Consider the following 17,777-nt stretch of genomic DNA (forward strand, 5'->3'; position numbering starts at 1 on the left):
GCATTGCATATTTTTGTGATAGCATATTTTATCTTTTTTTCATTGCTTTCTACTTTAGAAAGCATTTAGTGTCTCATATTTGTTATTCCTTGTGGCCAGTTTGTTGATATTGTCATGATTAATTTCCAAAGGATTAAGTTTGTTTCCTTAGAAAACATGCAGTATGGTAAACAACAGTTTTTAAAATTGCCAGATACCAGATTGAACTAAAGTTGATCTCAGTCAATGGCCACCGTTAAATCAAAAGTTCAGAGGGATACTAAATAGAGTGCCTTGTTTCTTGTTCTATCTAGTGTCTTCTTACATGGTTTTAAGGGACGGGTCTAAAATATATTTTCCTTTTTCGATGGTTCATTAAATAGCACTAGACTTAACAGTGGACAGTTACCCAACTGTTTATGATGGTTCCCTTCTGTCATAGTGCCTTAAAGACACTGATTTAATCAATGTAATTGTTAGACTATTGATGACTATTGTTGACTATTGATAAGTTTCTGAGAAAGCTACCACATATCATTAGATGATATCAATTTTTAAGGAAAAGAATCAAAGCACTCTGGGATAGTAAGTAAAATTATATCAATTTAGTAATAAATGTGTGTGTGTATGAGAGAGAGAGAGAAAACATTTAAGTATAAAAATCAGTATATTGTGATTGTGAATAAGTTATCCAATAATAGCAAATCAGAGGGCACTTTGGTTTTCTAGTTTTCTTTTTTGCATGATAAGACAAGAAATGTTCTTGGAAACTTGCATGTTGGCTTTGTTATATTTCTGTTAAGAACAAGCAGGCTTCTTGGTATGTTTACTTTACTGGGAGCTGGATTATCAATTTCTCTGTACTTCAGAAAAAGGCAAACTGAGGTTTACCCACACACTATAACTCTGAAGTGCAGAATCACTTACCTGTGACAGTGACTGACACTTCTTTCTTATACAGGGAGGGCTATTAGCAGCACAACAAATTATTTCAAAACTTCATGGCTTAAAACATTATTTGTTACCTTACAGTTTCTGCATATGAGGATTCTGGGAATAACCTAGCTAGATTCTCCACTTTGGGTGCTCCCTCAGGCGAAATAATATATTGTGAGAAGCTGCAGTCATTTCTAGACTCTGGTGAGGCAGGTCCACTTTCACGCTCACTAGTGTGGCTGTTGGCAGACTGCACAGCTTCAAAGAGATTGCGCTGAGAGCTTCATTTCCTTTCGGCTATTAACTGGAGGCTGTCATTGGTCCCTTTCCACATGGTAGTCTCCACAGGGGAGCTCACTGCATGGCAGCTTGCTTCAGCAGATTGAATAGGTAAAAAGATCCAGGAAGAGACTGTATGCCAGCAACATAAAACTACAGTCTTTTAGGACTTAGTCTTGTAAAAGATACTCTATCACCTTGCCACGTCCTCTTTGTTAGAAGCAAGACATCAGGTAAAGTCCATGCTTAAGGAGAAGGAATCACTTAAGGATATGAATACAGGAGGCAGGAGGCATTGCTGTCCATCTTAGAAGATGTCTATCAGAGGGCTATGCAGAAAGTCAAATTGTCAAGGACCTGGAAAGAGTGCAATCAAAATAAAGAGTATTATAGTTCATATATTTTATGACCAGTTATAGAGGCCAGTCTTCTGTGGAAGACTCATTCCTGGTTGAATGAATGAAACTTGTCTGTTAATTTTGCTCTCACTAGATTATTTCAGGACAAACAATATAATCTGTCAACATGCTGTCCTGGCTGTCTTCTAGTCTGTCTCTTCAATATCACCTTGCACATCTCTGAACCGATCCTTTATGTGCTATTTTAAGTTTGAATACAGAGAGGGCCACCTGTTTTGATAGTCCTTGTCACACTATCGTTCTCAAACTATCCAAACCACATTTGGTGATTCCATTAGATAAGATATAACAAAAAGATATTCCCCATGGAAGTATCACTTTTTTAGTTAAAAAGTCTTAGACTGAAAAAATTGGAGAGTGCTTTCATTGAAGTCTGCTTATCATTTGTCATGTTCAGCACTAGACCAGCATTTCAGTTCAGCATTGTATAAATATGTTAAATAAAGCTCTACAGATTTAGAAACTTTTTCACTCACAATTACCCCTTGTACAAATATAACCTGCATAGAATTACTGAATCAGTCATGCTATAGAAAATAGAAGAAGTAGAAAATGCTACACTTTTAAAAGGAAGATGATGACTTTTTTGCTCCAAACTTAAGAGAAAATAACTAGGCTGTGACAAGAACTGCCCTTCTAATTGTCACCTCTGTTTGTTTTTCTCCTAGAAATACCGTATTTATTTTGAAAACTCAAATTTACTCACAGGATTTTGCCTATTTCTTGTAGTTCTGAAAGGATACATAGACTTGATTTAACGATTCTTGTATCATTTCTCTGTAGCATCTTATTTTATTAAAAAACACATTTTTCATCTATGCACTAAGTATGCACAATAGATAATTTTGTTCCTTCATCATTCAAGTTCATATATACCTTAAAAATTATTTCCTTCCATCTCTGTTTCTTAGTCTTCTTTTTTCCAGAAGGGAACAGAGGAATGGATAAAGTAATGAGAGATTTCATTGTATTTCACTTTGCTCAATTTGGGAGGTCTCACCTTCCAATCAGGACAAGGTAGCCTAAGTGCAAAGTACCCAATTCTCACTTGCTGGTACATTAACTACTCTGATGACTTCTTGCTTCTTACTAATGAGTGCTTAATTAGATCACTCACACAAAAATACTTTACCAAAGCAATCCTACCAGTGATATAATTTTTTCCTTATTTACAGAAACATAACAAAATTTAAAGAGGCTGTGCTCTGCTTTTTGTTTTTGTTATGATAAACTTTTAAAAGACAACCTAATGTTTGCTCTAAACACAGTTAAACAGGGCAGTAATTTCCTTATACCAACAAATGCACATTTGTGTATACAGTCCTAAGTAAATGGTAATACAGTTTAGCCGACTTCATAAACTTTACAATTGTAAATTTACCATTAAAACATGGTGGATCAATAGACCAGAATACTGCTGTGTCTGTACCCTCAGTCCAGTAAGCTTCATGAATCTGAAGCTTGTTTTTCTGGAGAACTCTATTAAAATCACTCACCATTTATTTATTCTCCAATACTTGAATAAGGCTCCTCAGAGAACATATTTATCATGTAGATAATATCTATCTAGCCAGTAAAACTAGTGAATATTATGAAAAATGTGAATATTGAACAGTGTAAGTGTTCAACTACTTATTCATAGTTGACATTGCATATACATTGAATTTTCTTTCACTGAAAAAAGCTATTTTATATTTTAAAATGTGTATTTAAAACTATTCAAACTTACAGAGGAGTCCAATAGCAGTATAAAAACCATATCACATCCATTACATATTAATATTTATTCTCTTTCACTTTATAATTTTCTCTAATATTTTCTGAACAATTTGAAACTGATATATATGCTTGGTGACCCTTTACCTGTAATAGTGACCAATATTTATTTCAGGGTATATTTGCTAACAATAAAATGTACTCTAATGTATACATAATATATTTATTAGTTCAGTGAATGTTTCATTGACATAGTGCTTTGATCTGATCTGACATTCAAATTCCCATTTTGTCATTTTACCCAATAATATCCTTTTTAGCATTTGTTACCCTTCATTAGTGAACTCAAGTTAGAATCATGAGTGTTATTTAGTTGTCATTTCTACTTAGTCTCTTTAATCTTGAGCATTTTCATACTCTTTTAAAATGACTTATAAAATTGATATTTTGAAGAATATAGTCCAGTTCATAAATAAAATGATTAAGCTATGTCATATATTTTCATCCCTTATAGTCACCAAGTGAAGTTGTGTTCTTTTAGAGTATAACCTATGGAGTCATAATGTACATCTTTCCCTAATTGTGTGAGCACTTTCTAGGTATTAGATACTGTTTGAGGCATTGGAAATACACAGTCATATCTGCTCATAAGGAGATAGTAGACAGACTTTAAAGGGTTTTTCCAGAATAGTGAAACATGGTACTTGTCAGTGTAGTGAAGACACCTGGGGGAGATAATAGTTTGGATCTTATGACAGCAGTTGGAGTCTAGCAACACAGTATAAGGATCCAAACCCTATTTCCATGATTATAGGGGCAATCATGCATTACTAAAACATTTTATGAAATGCATGGGCAGACAGTAGGTAGTGGATAATGGTGATTATTTTTCTCAGTTTTTCTCTGGTGTACTTGTGGTGATGTGGTTTTAAGACCATTCAGGATTTAGCAGGTAAAAAATTCATAGAACCACAAGGTGCAAATTTCCACCCCAGTAAAGGAATTTTCTTGAGTAACAAACAAAGCATCTCTGATACCTGATATGGCATGATCATTATCCTTTTGGAAGTAAAGTCCTTCTTGCCCACAGAGAATATCAACATAGTTGACCCTAAAATTCAGGGAAATGGCATCTTTATTAAGATACTGACAACAAGGGTGCCACTTCTAGAAAGAATTGAAGTACTGCAGCTGATCTAATCATTTAGGAAAAGTATTTTGCCTAGGGCTGGATTTGACTAAATAACTCCAATTTGGCTAAGAATAACCATAGCCATCTGGAAATCTTCAAATGCCTTTTCTTCACATTCTTCAGTTTGGCTTCATTGCTAAGCTGTTTACTATCCCATTTAGAAGGAATGCGATGGGGTGGGCATCTGTCCCGTAGTTGGGTCACTGCTTGATGTCTGCATTCCGCATTGGCATGCCCATTTTGAGTCCCAGCTACTCTGCTTCCTATCCAACTTCCTGCCTGTGTGCATCCGAGGAGGCATCAGGTGATGAAGTACTTGGATCCCTGCCAGCCACAAGGGACAAGATCCAGATGGAGTTCCAGGATCCTGGCTTCAGCTTGGCTTGCCTGGCCTGGCCTACTCCTGGCTATTGGGGGCACTTGGGGAGTGAATCAGCACTTTCTTTTCCTCTCTCCCTCCCTCTCTCTCTCTCTCTCTCTCCTTCTCTCCTTCTCTCTTTCTCTTCCTCCTCCCCTGCTTTTCACATGAAAAATGGAAATAATTTGAAACAGTTTTTAAAAGAACATTGTGATCTGATCACCTTGCCCAGCGAGGAGCCTATCCAGCTCCACAACTCCTAAAACCTGGTTCCACCTGTTTCAAATTGTTCATTTGGCAAAGTTCGCATGTTTATAACTTATGCTTACCTGGAATCTGGGGCAAAGTTCCTTTTTATAGAATGACAGAGTTTCAGTTTCACTTTTTTGTCTGAAAAGTTAGTTCCCTTATCAACCTGTGTGTTATAGCTTTAGATGATCATCTGTTCTCAGGATATGGCTTAAACTAGCCTTTGTTCTCTCGTGTAATATCTTCTTTGAGGAGAATTAAAAACAGAAAAACAATTCTTGATTATAATTTTTGTCATTTTTAGCCACAATTGAGAACTTTGCTTCTTGCTAGGCTTATAAAAATAAATTATATTATCTACTGATTTTGAATGAGCAAGGCCATGTTGGTCTATGAATTAATCTATTACCTAGGATTTTTTTCACTAAAGGACTTCAAATGTCATTAGGCTTGGAATTAAAATACAGTTCATTTTGGTGCAAAAAAATTTTGAAATCGCTGCATAGTTTTTTCATAATATACATTTTTATGGGCTCTTTTGAAGATCTGTCGTAGCAGTACATTTGGATTGCACAGATGGGAAATCTTCATTGTTGTAGCCTCTTACACAATCCATGCTGATTCTCTAGAACTGCACAAGGTGCTTACGAGCAAGGGGTCTGGTCCTTTCTCACTTCCACTCAAACAGTGGGCTTCAGGTTTCTCCACTACAGCTTTGAACTTAAAAAAAACACAAAACCTGGTGCAGCCTTTCCAGTTTTTACTTTGTAACTATATGGAACACAACTTTAAATATATTAGTATTCAATATTCTGGAATAACTTACACTGTTATCTGCATTTCGTGAGGAAAAAATGATCTTCACTCAGTATTCTGTTATAAATGGGCCTGTACTGAACATCACTCTTTCACAAAAATATTTCTCATGTTCAGTGTAGACTTTGTGTCTCTCCTTTGCTTTAGGAGTCGCAGGATGTTCTTCCTCCAAATATAAAATTATAAAAAAAAGCAAGAAACAATATTTTCTTTAATTAGCTTCTTCCTCTGGGGGTTTTAGAAGAGGGGTTATGACTTGACAAAGATCCTTCCCATCTGTTCCTATTTGTTTGCTTTTATTTTGACTTCCTTTCGTTGTCTTATCAAATATCACATGAATCATTAACATTTGTTTTCATCACTGTTTTGCTTTCCTTTATTTCACATGATTAAGACATTGTGTTGAGAGAGGTTCAGCTACCATATTTTATATCAACTTCATATTCTTTAAGTAAATATTAAACTTTCTAGATATATGATCTTATATATTTACCTTCTGCTATGTTAATATTTTCCTCAGCTCTGGCGTAGTGAGGCACGTGCACGCACAACTGTTTTGCAAAAGCAGCATCTTTCATTAGATCACTGTTGTCAGGATATAAGTTTTGAACAAATATATCCCATCTTTAATAAAGTTATTTCTTAACAGAAAATACGATGTATTAAGCCCCTCGTGCAAAAAGAGATCATTGTGGGTGTTTACTAGAGAGTTCTGTTCAAAACTGAAATTTATGTCTATGTGTGCATTTTGTTATATCTAACACTAGTAAACTCCCTTGTTAATTAGATATATGATTTTCACACAGCAAATGAATTTCATTTTTGGGGACACCAAACTAAGCAATTTTAAGTTACTCCACTTTATGTGTCATCTTCTACCACATAATATAAAATCTTGATATATTATATGATTATATCAAACAGACTTTATTAGCTTTACAAACAAATGATTAAGATATTCGGTAATCTTTACATATAGAATAAAAGCTGAATTCTGCACTTGTTTATATGTGTTAGACATTATCACTAACTGCCTTAAACTTAATATATGGATACAAAGAAAAACAACCTTGAAATTTTCTGGGTCTTCATTTCTCCCGATACAGCCACAGAAAATAATTAACATAAAAGATCTACATACTCAATAGATTGATGGCTTCAATTTTGATATTAAAGTCTGAGATCAATTTTATGAAGAATTTAAACTTTTTTTTTTCAATTCATTATCTGTAGTTCTAAATATGCATAATAAAAATAAGCAGCTTTTACAAATTCGCACCTGCAATAAACTATTCAGTGATCTAGGTACTGTCTTAACACCAAATTACAGCTGTAAGCATCAAATCACAATGAACTTTAAAACTATTAGGAATTTGTAATTTAAATAGTTTTACTCATCCCCTCCTCCCAAATGCTTTTAATTAGAAAAGACTTTTTAATTAAGTACTCCCATGCACAGAGTTTAGCTTGATGATCTTCCTGTCATTTCAACCTCCCTGACAACAGCAATAATCATTGTGTCAAAGGAAGGTATTTTCTCAGAAACCAGGCTGATTTCAAGTGGCTTACTTGATGCTCTACTGTCCCCCAAAATGCTCCCATCCCTGGGAGAACTGCAAGGTGCAGGTGAATCTTCAGGGCAGAAAGCCTTATGGTACTGAGGTGTTCAGGAAGGAATCCTTTAACTCCATGAGTCGCAAGCATCTTGTTTCCTCCAGTGGCAGCCAGCTGTTTATTAGAAAAAGAATGATAAAAAAAAATGTGGACATGAAATGTGTATTCACACAAATATCAAAATCACTGCACTTCCATTTGTTAGCTCTTTGAAAATGTGCAGAGTCCTTAACCTCTTTGAGTTTTAATAGCATTATTTGTAAAAGGCACCAAGAATACACCTTTTGTTGAATTGTTGGAAAGTTTAAACTTAAAATCTATAAAATACCTTGAATACAATAAGAACTCAGAAAATATTAGCTGTACTGATAATAATAATTGTTATTGGCATTATTTCCCGTTTACTCAGTCTTAAAGTAGAGCTGTCATCTACTTGTGATACCAGGGAGTCACTGTTTAGTTAACCTGCCTTGCCATTAGGAACAAAGTGAGAAAACAATTTTCTGTGGCTGACCCATGCAGAAATAAAGGCGATGTAAGAAACGGTGGACAGTTGTGAAATTATCCAGTTTGGGAATAAGTGTGATAAACCAAGGGAACCCCTGAAAACAAAATACATTAATTAGCCCTTTTACTTTGTGAATGCAAAGAGCAAAACCTCTGAATAATGGGACCTGTCCTTGGAAACACCCCAGGGAGTCCAGTGATGTCTGTTCTTCCACTTGTCTTTGAAGAGACTTCTCTATGGCTTCATGGTTTCCCTTGTTTGAAGATTGAGGGAAAAAGAGAATGTTGGAACCTTGATTATACAGGATAAAAACATGCTACCAATTGAGTTACGGGCCCATGTACTGTGTCTAGCACTCTTGCCACTTAACCTTCATTACATGCTTTGCTATCAGAAGCTTGGGATAGAACTGCAGCGCCATTACTCGGGGCCTATTGTTAGGTCTCTGAATTATGTTCCTAGGATGTTATTTACTGTGAGTTGCAAGGCCAATGTAACTTCTCTGGAACAATATAAAATTAGTTAGAGAATTTATTCATGCAGAATTGGAAGAATTCAAATGTATATTTCTGTAAATGACAAAATTAAAAGGTAAAAATTGCTTTTAAAGTTAGGCTTTGTAAATTAAGGCAAACTGTCACTCCGTCAGTTTGTCTATACCTGGTGTATTTCTTCCTATGGTTGACTGTAAGGAAGAGGGCTAATAATTATTTAATTAGGAAATTATTTAATTATGAAGTTATTTAATCATGAAGATCTTAACTGAAGCAGATATAGACTATTTCATAGTTAATATCCTCAATGTTTGATGCATTTGTCCTTCTCTTAGAAAAGTTAGTCCAAAATTTAAGAGGAGAAAAATTTCTTGAAAGTGGAATTATAGTGGATCATATGCTTATATTTAATATATAATGTAAATAATTTTAATAAATGTACTTTATATATAACCTATGGACTTTAACATTATTTAAAATTTTTGAAATTTATATAAAGGGAATAAACTTCATGTATTTCATAGTACAGTTTTTTTTTTTTTTTTAATTTGACAGGTAGAGTTATAGACAGAGAGAGACAGAGAAAAAGGTCTCCCTTCCATTGGTTCACTCCCTAAATGGCCGCCACAGCCGGCGCTGCACCGATCCGAAGCCAGGAGCCAGGTGCTTCTTCCTGGTCTCCCATGCGAGTGCAGGGACCCAAGCACTTGGGCCATCTTCCACTGCCCTCCCAGGCCACAGCAGAGAGCTGGACTGGAAGAGGAGAAACCGGGACTAGAACCGGCACCCATATGGGATGCAGGCGCTGCAGGCAGAGAATTAACCAATGAGCCATGGTGCCGGCCCCCATAGTACAGTTTTAAGAATATAATGATTCTTCCCTCCTTAGTCTCCCTCTCTTCCTTCCACTGTCGCTCCTCCTTCCTTTCTTATTTTTTCTTTTAATTTTTAAAGCGACATACTTTCAGTTTACTTTATAATCATGAACTTAACCCTCCACTGAATAAACAATTCAACAAGTAGTAAGTAGAAAAGCTACTGTTTTTCAGGAGTATAGACAAGGGCTATAGATATATATATATAGTTTATATATATATATATATACTTATATATATATATATATAGTTTTGCTCATATACATTACCTTTTTTGGACTTTGTATATTAGTTCCCACAAATCATGGAAATGATATGACATTTGTCTTTTTTTGGACTGCTTTATTCCACTAAGCATAATGGGCTCTACTGCATCCATTGGTTGCAAAGAAGGGATTTCTTTATCCAGTTATCAACTGATGGTCATCTGCGGTTGATTCCATAGCTTAGCTATTGTGAGTTGAGCTGCTATAAACATGGTGGTATAGATAACTCTTTCATATGCCGATTTGATTTCCTTTGGATAAATTCCCAGGAATGGAAGGACTTGGTCATAAAGTAGATCTATTTTCAGGTTTTTGAGGGATCTCCATATTGTCTTTCATAATGGTTGTACTAGTTTACATTCCCACCAACAGTGTTTTAGGGTACCTTTTCCCTAAGATCCTTGACAGCTTCTATTATTTTGATTTTTGGACGATAACCATTCCAACTGGGGTGAGATTAAACCTTACCATGGATTTTATTTGCATTTCCCTGATGGCTAGCATCCTGAGATAGACTTTAACATTTCAAATATGTTCATTCTTTTTATTATATAGGTACATTAATTAATTTCTTTCTTTAAAACGATATTTGAGATCACATTAAATACTTTTATAAGATTTATTTTATTTATTTGAAAGAAATTGTCAAAGAGAGAGGTAGAGACAGAGACAGAGAGAAGTCTTCCATCCACTGGTTTGGTTCTCAAATGGCAGCAAATGGGTCAGAGCTGAGCCAATCTGAAGCCAAGAGCCAGGAGCTTCTTCCAGGTCCCCCACATTGGTGCAGGGGCCCATGGATTTGGGCCACCTTCCACTGCTTTCCCAGGTGCATTAGCAGGGAGCTGGATTGGAAGTAGAGCAGCCGGGACATGATCTGGCATCCATATGGGATGCCTGCACTGCAGGCCAGGGCTTTAACCCACCATGCAACAGCACTGGCCCACACATTAAATATTTTAAGGCAAGTATACTGCTCATGCATCTTCATTCCAACACCAACAGGAAAGGAGATAGGGTTGCTGCTTTTGTGATCTCATTGAATAGCTTCAAAGTGATCAACTGCTATGCTCCTATTTAGAAAAAAGGGGGAGGGGACTGCATTTAGAGAATTAGGTAGTGTTGAGCAGAAGAGTAAGCTAAGGGGGAGAGTATTTATCTGATAGACTCCCAGCAGGAAAAGTAGTCCTGGTATTCCAACATGGTACAGAGCTTGATAAGCTGTAGATGGAGAGGCGGACCAGAATCACTGATAAGAGGAGAGTGACAGAAGATAAGATTGTGCATGGAAGCCAGGACTAATGAGTGTATCACATTGTGGATCAAATTGAAGAATTAGGCCAGTAGTGTAAATGTGGATCTTTTAAAACAATTATTCATATTCAATGGATTATTTTTATTTATTCACTCTTTTACTCCTGGATTCTGTTTTATATGTTGGAGATATCACAGATGAGAAATCTTTCTGTACTTTCAGTTTTTTTCTGCAGTGCGAAGAAAATTAAGAGGTCCTTAGTGAACACTGAACTATTAATTTTGAGCAAATTGTTACTTTCACAGATTTGGTGGATTTGAATAATGGGGAATTTGAATGCGTTCTTTTCTGTCTTATCCTAGGAAATATTGAATATTTTTCAAAAATTGGAATAGGAATGATACTTTCAATATATTTGAATACATGATAGAAATAATGAGACAATTGAAAGGGCAGCTGAGTAGGGATTAGTAAATTAAGGAATTAAGAATTAGAAAGCTGCTGGTGGTGGTGTAGTGGGTAAAGCCACCCCTGCAACACCAACATCCCATATGACCAGTTTGTGTCCCAACTGCTCTACTTCTGATCCAGCTCCCTGCTACTTCTGGGGTAAGTAGCAGAAGATGGGACAAGTGTTTGGGCACCTATCACCCACGTGGGAGACAAAAATGAAGCCCCTGGTTCCTGGCTTTAGCCTGGCCTTGAGCTGGCCGTTGGCAGCCTTCAGGGGAATGAACCAGCAGACAGAGAGAAGATCTCTCCTTCTCTCTCTCTAACTTTCAAAATAAATTAAGAAAATTACAAAAAAAAAAAATTAGAAAGTATCAATGCTCTACTTCTTCAGTTATTTCTATATTCTGTATTATTAGATTTTTAAAAAATCTATTTTTCTCTATATAGTAGAAATTATTAAAATCAAAATTACCTTTAAAGGGGCATGTGGGGAGCAACTCTGGACTAGACTAAGTTACTGGAATTAAGACTTACTCTATGCATCTGCTCTCCCACAATATGGCACTGGGAGAGGAGGAAACAGCTTCTACACAGCTGCCTCCAGTTCAACCAACAAGCTGCAGGACCTGCTCCTGATTGGAGGAGAGCAGCGTACTCGGCGTGTGGGTAGCAGAGTTGGGATTGGTGGAAGAGGACTATAAAGGAGGAGAGAGACAACATGCACCAGGAACATCTAAGGGGAACACCTGAGCAGCCCCCGAGAGAGCCGGCCGGCGGTGTGCCGCTCCCCCGCGGAAGTGGGGAAAGTGGCAGGGGGAACCGCCCTTCCACGGAGGTGGAAGGGACGGTAGCCAACCTGGGAAGAACCAGCAGCAAACCCGGGGAGGGCCGAGCAGACAAAAGAACAACGCAGGGTCCTGTGTCGTTCCTCCACGAAGACGGGGAGCGACAGGGGCAAATTTATCGAGAATAAGATTTTAAATTTAATTTTATAACATTGATTAAATTTATTTACAAAGTAGGTATTTGAAATTCCTGGTAAGCTGGAACTACAAATAATTGTATATTAGTATTCTTAAATCATGTAAGTGAGAAAAGAAATTTTGTCCTACAAGTAGATGCTATCAAACTAAGCAAAGAGAATAAATCAGAGTGGGTCCCACGCAAAAACAAACTACTTCACAGTATTCAGTGTGATACTGTCATATCCTTACTTATAAAGAAATTTCCATCAAAATTATGTTTCCTGGATTGATATTTGATTGATGCCTATTTAGAAGATTCCTGTCTTTATTTAATATCACAATGACTACTAGTAAACTATAGCAACATTTAGTAAGAGTGATAAACTGAGGTTTAGGGCCAAGGATATAAAATATTTTGAGACTGTGTTATCTGGGCACATTATTCAACTGTTTATATGTGCATTTAAATCATTGTTCAATAATATAGTTAAGTTGCATTAATAATATTTTTATTGGTGAATCTTAGATTATATCTTATGTCTAAAGGTGTATTCTGTTTGGTAGGAGGGTTGTGTTGATTATATGTTCAATTATTAAAAGGAGTCCTGACATATAGTTGCTGAACTGGAAAGCAAAGAACATTTAGAAACTTTCTAGTAATTGATACTTGGTTACTTTCAGACAAGCAACTGATTAATAGTTGACATGATTTGTTAGAAATTAACCAGTCTGAGACTAATCCCATGGACATTCTTGCGGTCACTGAGGCAAAATTCTGGCTTTAAATGTTAACAGTATGATATGTTATATGAGTACGTGTGTATTGAACAGGTGGTAGGTGTTTGAAATATGTTGATTAGCAAAACACAGATGCATATTATCCTGGAAGTAATCTCTCAATCCTTCCAATTAGACTAAGAAAAACATGGAATAAAAAAAGTTTGAGAACACCAGTATTTCTTTGAAGTGAAAAATCATTTGTTATTGATGGTTTTAATTTCCACACTTATTACTATATCTACAATAAATTAAATAAAATTACTTAATTACCAAAATATTGAAGATAAGATCTGTAAATATATAGACTACATTTTCTACTTCCTGGAACTACTGTAGGTTACTTCTGTTTCCCCGTATTATAAATCTTGGAACAATAAGACATTTTGTAAATAGTCATGAGAATATAAATTTTTCAAAGTTTAGAAACCTTCCCTTTCCTGATTATTCTACCCTCTGCCCTAGGTACTGAATTGTGAAATTTAGACATATTTTATACAAATATACCCAAACTTTAGGCCAGCCATACCACAAAAAGTATAGTTTAGAAGGTTTTTTACTTGAGAATTTTGTTTTCCTTTGAATTTTGGGTTTGTCCTTTTAATATATATTTCATTAAAATGGTTTGTTCAGTGTGTCCAATATGTTTTTTCATTGGTGAAAGCTGAATAATATATTTACATCTAAACATTTAATTGTTGAGTTCATCTCATTTCTGGGGAGAAAGACTGTAGTTCCCTTACAGTGATAAAATTACCTGGGTGACTTTCATGTAAAAGGCAACAAATGTGCACAACAGCTACATTGCATGGTATATTTAACAACACTGCTGAAGAGTCAGGTGGGAGCACAATCTTTCATGATGGAGATGCACCTGAGTGATTCTGAGAAAATTTGGTTTTGCAAGCTTGGAGGAAATAATTGTCATTCAACAGAAATCAACTAGCTCTGCATATCAGTGTAACACACACACATATTCTTATCCATATTCTGAGTGCTCTGGGAACTGATATCAACATGGCAAATATTTATTTATGAGAACTAGAGAGGCTGTATTCTTTTCAATCATTTAAAGTCAAAGTAATTATAAAATTAGCTTGCAACAATATGTGAAAAATTTAACTTCCTAAGCAAATGAGGATAAAATAACAAACAAAAATGTTATATCAGGCCACATCATTTATGTCCATGTTTGTGCCCCAAATGCTATGTTATTAATGATTTCTTATTTTCCATTTGTAGATGGAAGACTGTATTTGAAAACTACTGTCATGTACTGAATCTTTCCTGTTGAAGAAATCCTTGTTATAGTGAAGAACTTTGCAGCCAGACATTCGTCATTGGAAAGTTCATAAAAAAATAAAGTCCTTTTAAGGGAACTTTTTCAATTTTGTGTATCAATGTTCTTTCAAATTTAAGTATTCTACAAAAAAAAGTTTCTTCCATTGATTTTCACCTGTGGTTCATACCAGAGACCTGGGAATGTTTGTAAATGTACAAGTATCAAACTTCTTACAGTTAATAACCGCAACTTTGCTGCTGGACACTTGTATACAGAGTTAAAGGCAGGTCTGACCAAGGCCTAGCTTTGTTTTTTAATGGAATGAACCATTTTCCTCTGCTGAAAATTCTGTATCTGAGCACAGAGAGACTCTCGTAGCAGTGATCACCCAGACATACAGAATTATGTCCTCCAGAAACCAGCAAGAACACTTGGAGATGAACATGTAGGGGGCATAGAGGATTTGAAAAATAAAGAGTAATATTCTGTTACATTCAGTTTTAAACTGTCTAACTGTGGGTTTTCTCCTGAAGCTTTTTTTTTTTTGACATACTTTCCAAAAGACCAACAAATGGATGTTGACAACAACCCAATAAAATCACATTTTGTGTATCTTTAAAGAAGCATTGAATATAAGCCAAAAGGTTTGACTGAAGGTCTTTTTTTTTCTTTCTTAAAAACCTACAAAATATATAAATGTAACTTGTTTTCATTCCAAACTGGTAGTGGTATATAGCATTTAAAATAATAATGTTGCTTCTTAATCAAAATGTTGGTCACATGTACAGTATATAAACATAAAACACACAAGGAAGGTATTATGTATGCAGTAGTATACTAGAATTTAGGAAAAAAATGAAAATTTTAGAAAATATGTTTTGTCACCCTGTTGGTCAGAAAGACGTCTTTCTGGTTTAACGCATGCAGGCATGTAAATATTTGTCTGAGTCACAGTATTAATGAATGAGATCTTAAGCATCTGGTGACATCAGAACTCTGTGTCAGCCACTTTTATTTGTATATTGAACCCTAGATAGTGCCCACCCTGCACTACTGAGGATGGATTGTGGCTGTTCAGTAAATCAAAACACCAGAAATATTTTTATATGTTAATGTCATATTATGTTAATGTTGCTGAAAAACAAACCCTAGCAAACCCTCGATGTATCAGTCCAATACCATGTAGCCCTGAGTGATGAAGTTAAAATGTGCTGTGCTTCCCACCCTGCTCAGAGGGAAGGGTGGCTACGTGTGATTCCCACTGTCTTTTTGAAAGTTACAGTATGTGTTTTCACTTTTGTGCAGATAACTGGAAGTAAAGCTGCCAACAGTGCTTATTACACGCTGAAGTTACCTTCTCTTTGTTTCTACATATCTGGAGTTACACCTTTAAAGACTGGTTTGAATCAGTAGAGTCATTGTACATTTTATGATTTTTTTCTGTCACCTTACAATTATATGATCATAACATTATTTATTACCATAAAACAGTAAAATATTAAACATTAAGAAAACTAGCTTAAACATTTTAAGATAGTTCTGATTGGGTATTAATTATTTGGTTAAGAAAATATCAGCATTATAGCTACTCTGGCACTAAGCTTCTGTACTTTCTAGGTCTTCCTTGCAATGCTGGAACATCATTCTTTTGTGTAGCTCACTAGTAACCAGCTAAGTCCATTTTTAATACAATCAAAAGATTATGTGTACACTTCCTATTTTAGCTAGCTTGCTTAAAAATGGAGCAATATTTTTATTTAAACTATTGTTGGCAAATGCTTTGTAGAAACTTGGCTTTCTAACATAGTTCTTCCATGACCATCTTTTGTTATTTGAGCACAAGATTTTATTTCTAGTTATATGGATTTTTTCCTATATTCAGTCTTTAAAGGATTCCTACACTTAAAATTGGACAGATTTGTGGCAAGCTTTTGAATCATTCATTTTTTGAAAAAAATTTTTTTAAAGTCTACAATTTACATATGTCATAGAATCAGCCATTGCTCTGCTCCTGGCATAGAGTCACCTGTCAAGTGGGTTAAATAGTTTCAAAATACATACTTTCAAGACCTTTGAGAATGCTTTAGTGTTTGGTTTGACATAAAAGGAAATTTTAGCAAGGATTAAAGAATAAAGCTATCAGCTATATGTTAAGAGAGATTCTTACTAACATGTTGTATATATTACAGTTCATGAAATGTTATTGTAAGTCTGTAACTTAATTTTCCCTTTTTTAGTTATGCAGGTTGGTTTGGAAATTTGTGTTTCAGCATAAGCAAGTAATATTGTGCCCATTTTATTGTTTCCATGCTTTTTGTACTCCTAAAAATATTAATGTCTGGTTGTTCTATATTATAACCACATTTGCGCTCTATGCAAGCCCTTGGAACAGAACATACTCATCTTCATGTAGGACCTATGAAAATTGTCTATTTTTATCTATATATTTAAAGTTTTCTAAAAATGATAAAAGGTTATTACGAATTTTGTTGTACAAAATCTGTACAAAAATCTGTTTTTACATCATAATGCAAGAATTGGAAATTTTTCTATGGTAGCCTAGTTATTTGAGCCTGGTTTCAATGTGAGAACCACATTTACTGTTATTGTATTTAATTTTCTTTTTCTTTCCAACAATCTCCTAATAAAAATGTCTGAAATCTCCCTGTGACTTTATTTACAGTTCGTCTTTATTAAATTTTGTGAATGCATTGCATTGAAGGAATATTTACTTTCTAATGGGAGGCATCTAAAAACAACATAAGTCAGCTCTTTGCAATGCGATGGGAACAATGCTCAATGATTTTATTTAACATGCAACTGCTTCTATCTCTAATATGAATTACTGTGGTGAAAAACATCATAAAAGCACACTCTGTAGTTATTGTTTAACAAGCAGATTTTCCATATTTTGTTTCTTGCCAGCTAAGCAAACTGCCCACATATACATGATTTATTTATGTACATTTCTCAGTTTATGAAGCTGTTATTTGTACCTTTTTTCCTTTATATTCTTATATTCCCATGATTCTTATTTCACAAAGCTTTGTGCTGAATAATGTAAAGTAGACATGTTGATGGAACAAAATATATTATTCCCATATGTATGTGAGTGTAGATTTGTAACTCTAATTCAGTGTTTTGCTTTCTATTCTATCACTGGAAAAAATGCCTTTAGTAACTTTGAAATTACAATATCCTTTAATAATATATAACAATTTTAATAAATCCAAAGTGCAGCATTTGAAGAAATACTGAGTTGCTATTTATGTGAATATTCTTGACATTCCCAAGAGAATGCAAAATGGAATTTTTTTTTCTGTTTAAATGAATTATTTCCAGGAATT

At 35.0% G+C, this 17,777-nt stretch overlaps 1 protein-coding gene across 1 annotated transcript in view; it reads left to right on the forward strand.

Moving 5' to 3' along the window:
* DACH1 (dachshund family transcription factor 1) overlaps positions 1-17,094 on the forward strand; it is a 438,352-nt gene extending 421,258 nt beyond the window's left edge. The window contains exon 11 of the mRNA XM_008260046.5: positions 14,391-17,094. Coding sequence (XP_008258268.2) covers positions 14,391-14,428 — 38 coding nt within the window. The 3' untranslated portion in view covers positions 14,429-17,094. The remainder of the gene's footprint in view (positions 1-14,390) is intronic.
* The last annotated feature ends 683 nt before the right edge of the window (positions 17,095-17,777 follow it).

This window comes from Oryctolagus cuniculus, chromosome 9 (genome assembly GCF_051225735.1).
Source record: "Oryctolagus cuniculus isolate XC-2025 breed Fujian yellow rabbit chromosome 9, ASM5122573v1, whole genome shotgun sequence".
Classification (NCBI taxonomy): Eukaryota; Metazoa; Chordata; class Mammalia; order Lagomorpha; family Leporidae; genus Oryctolagus; species Oryctolagus cuniculus.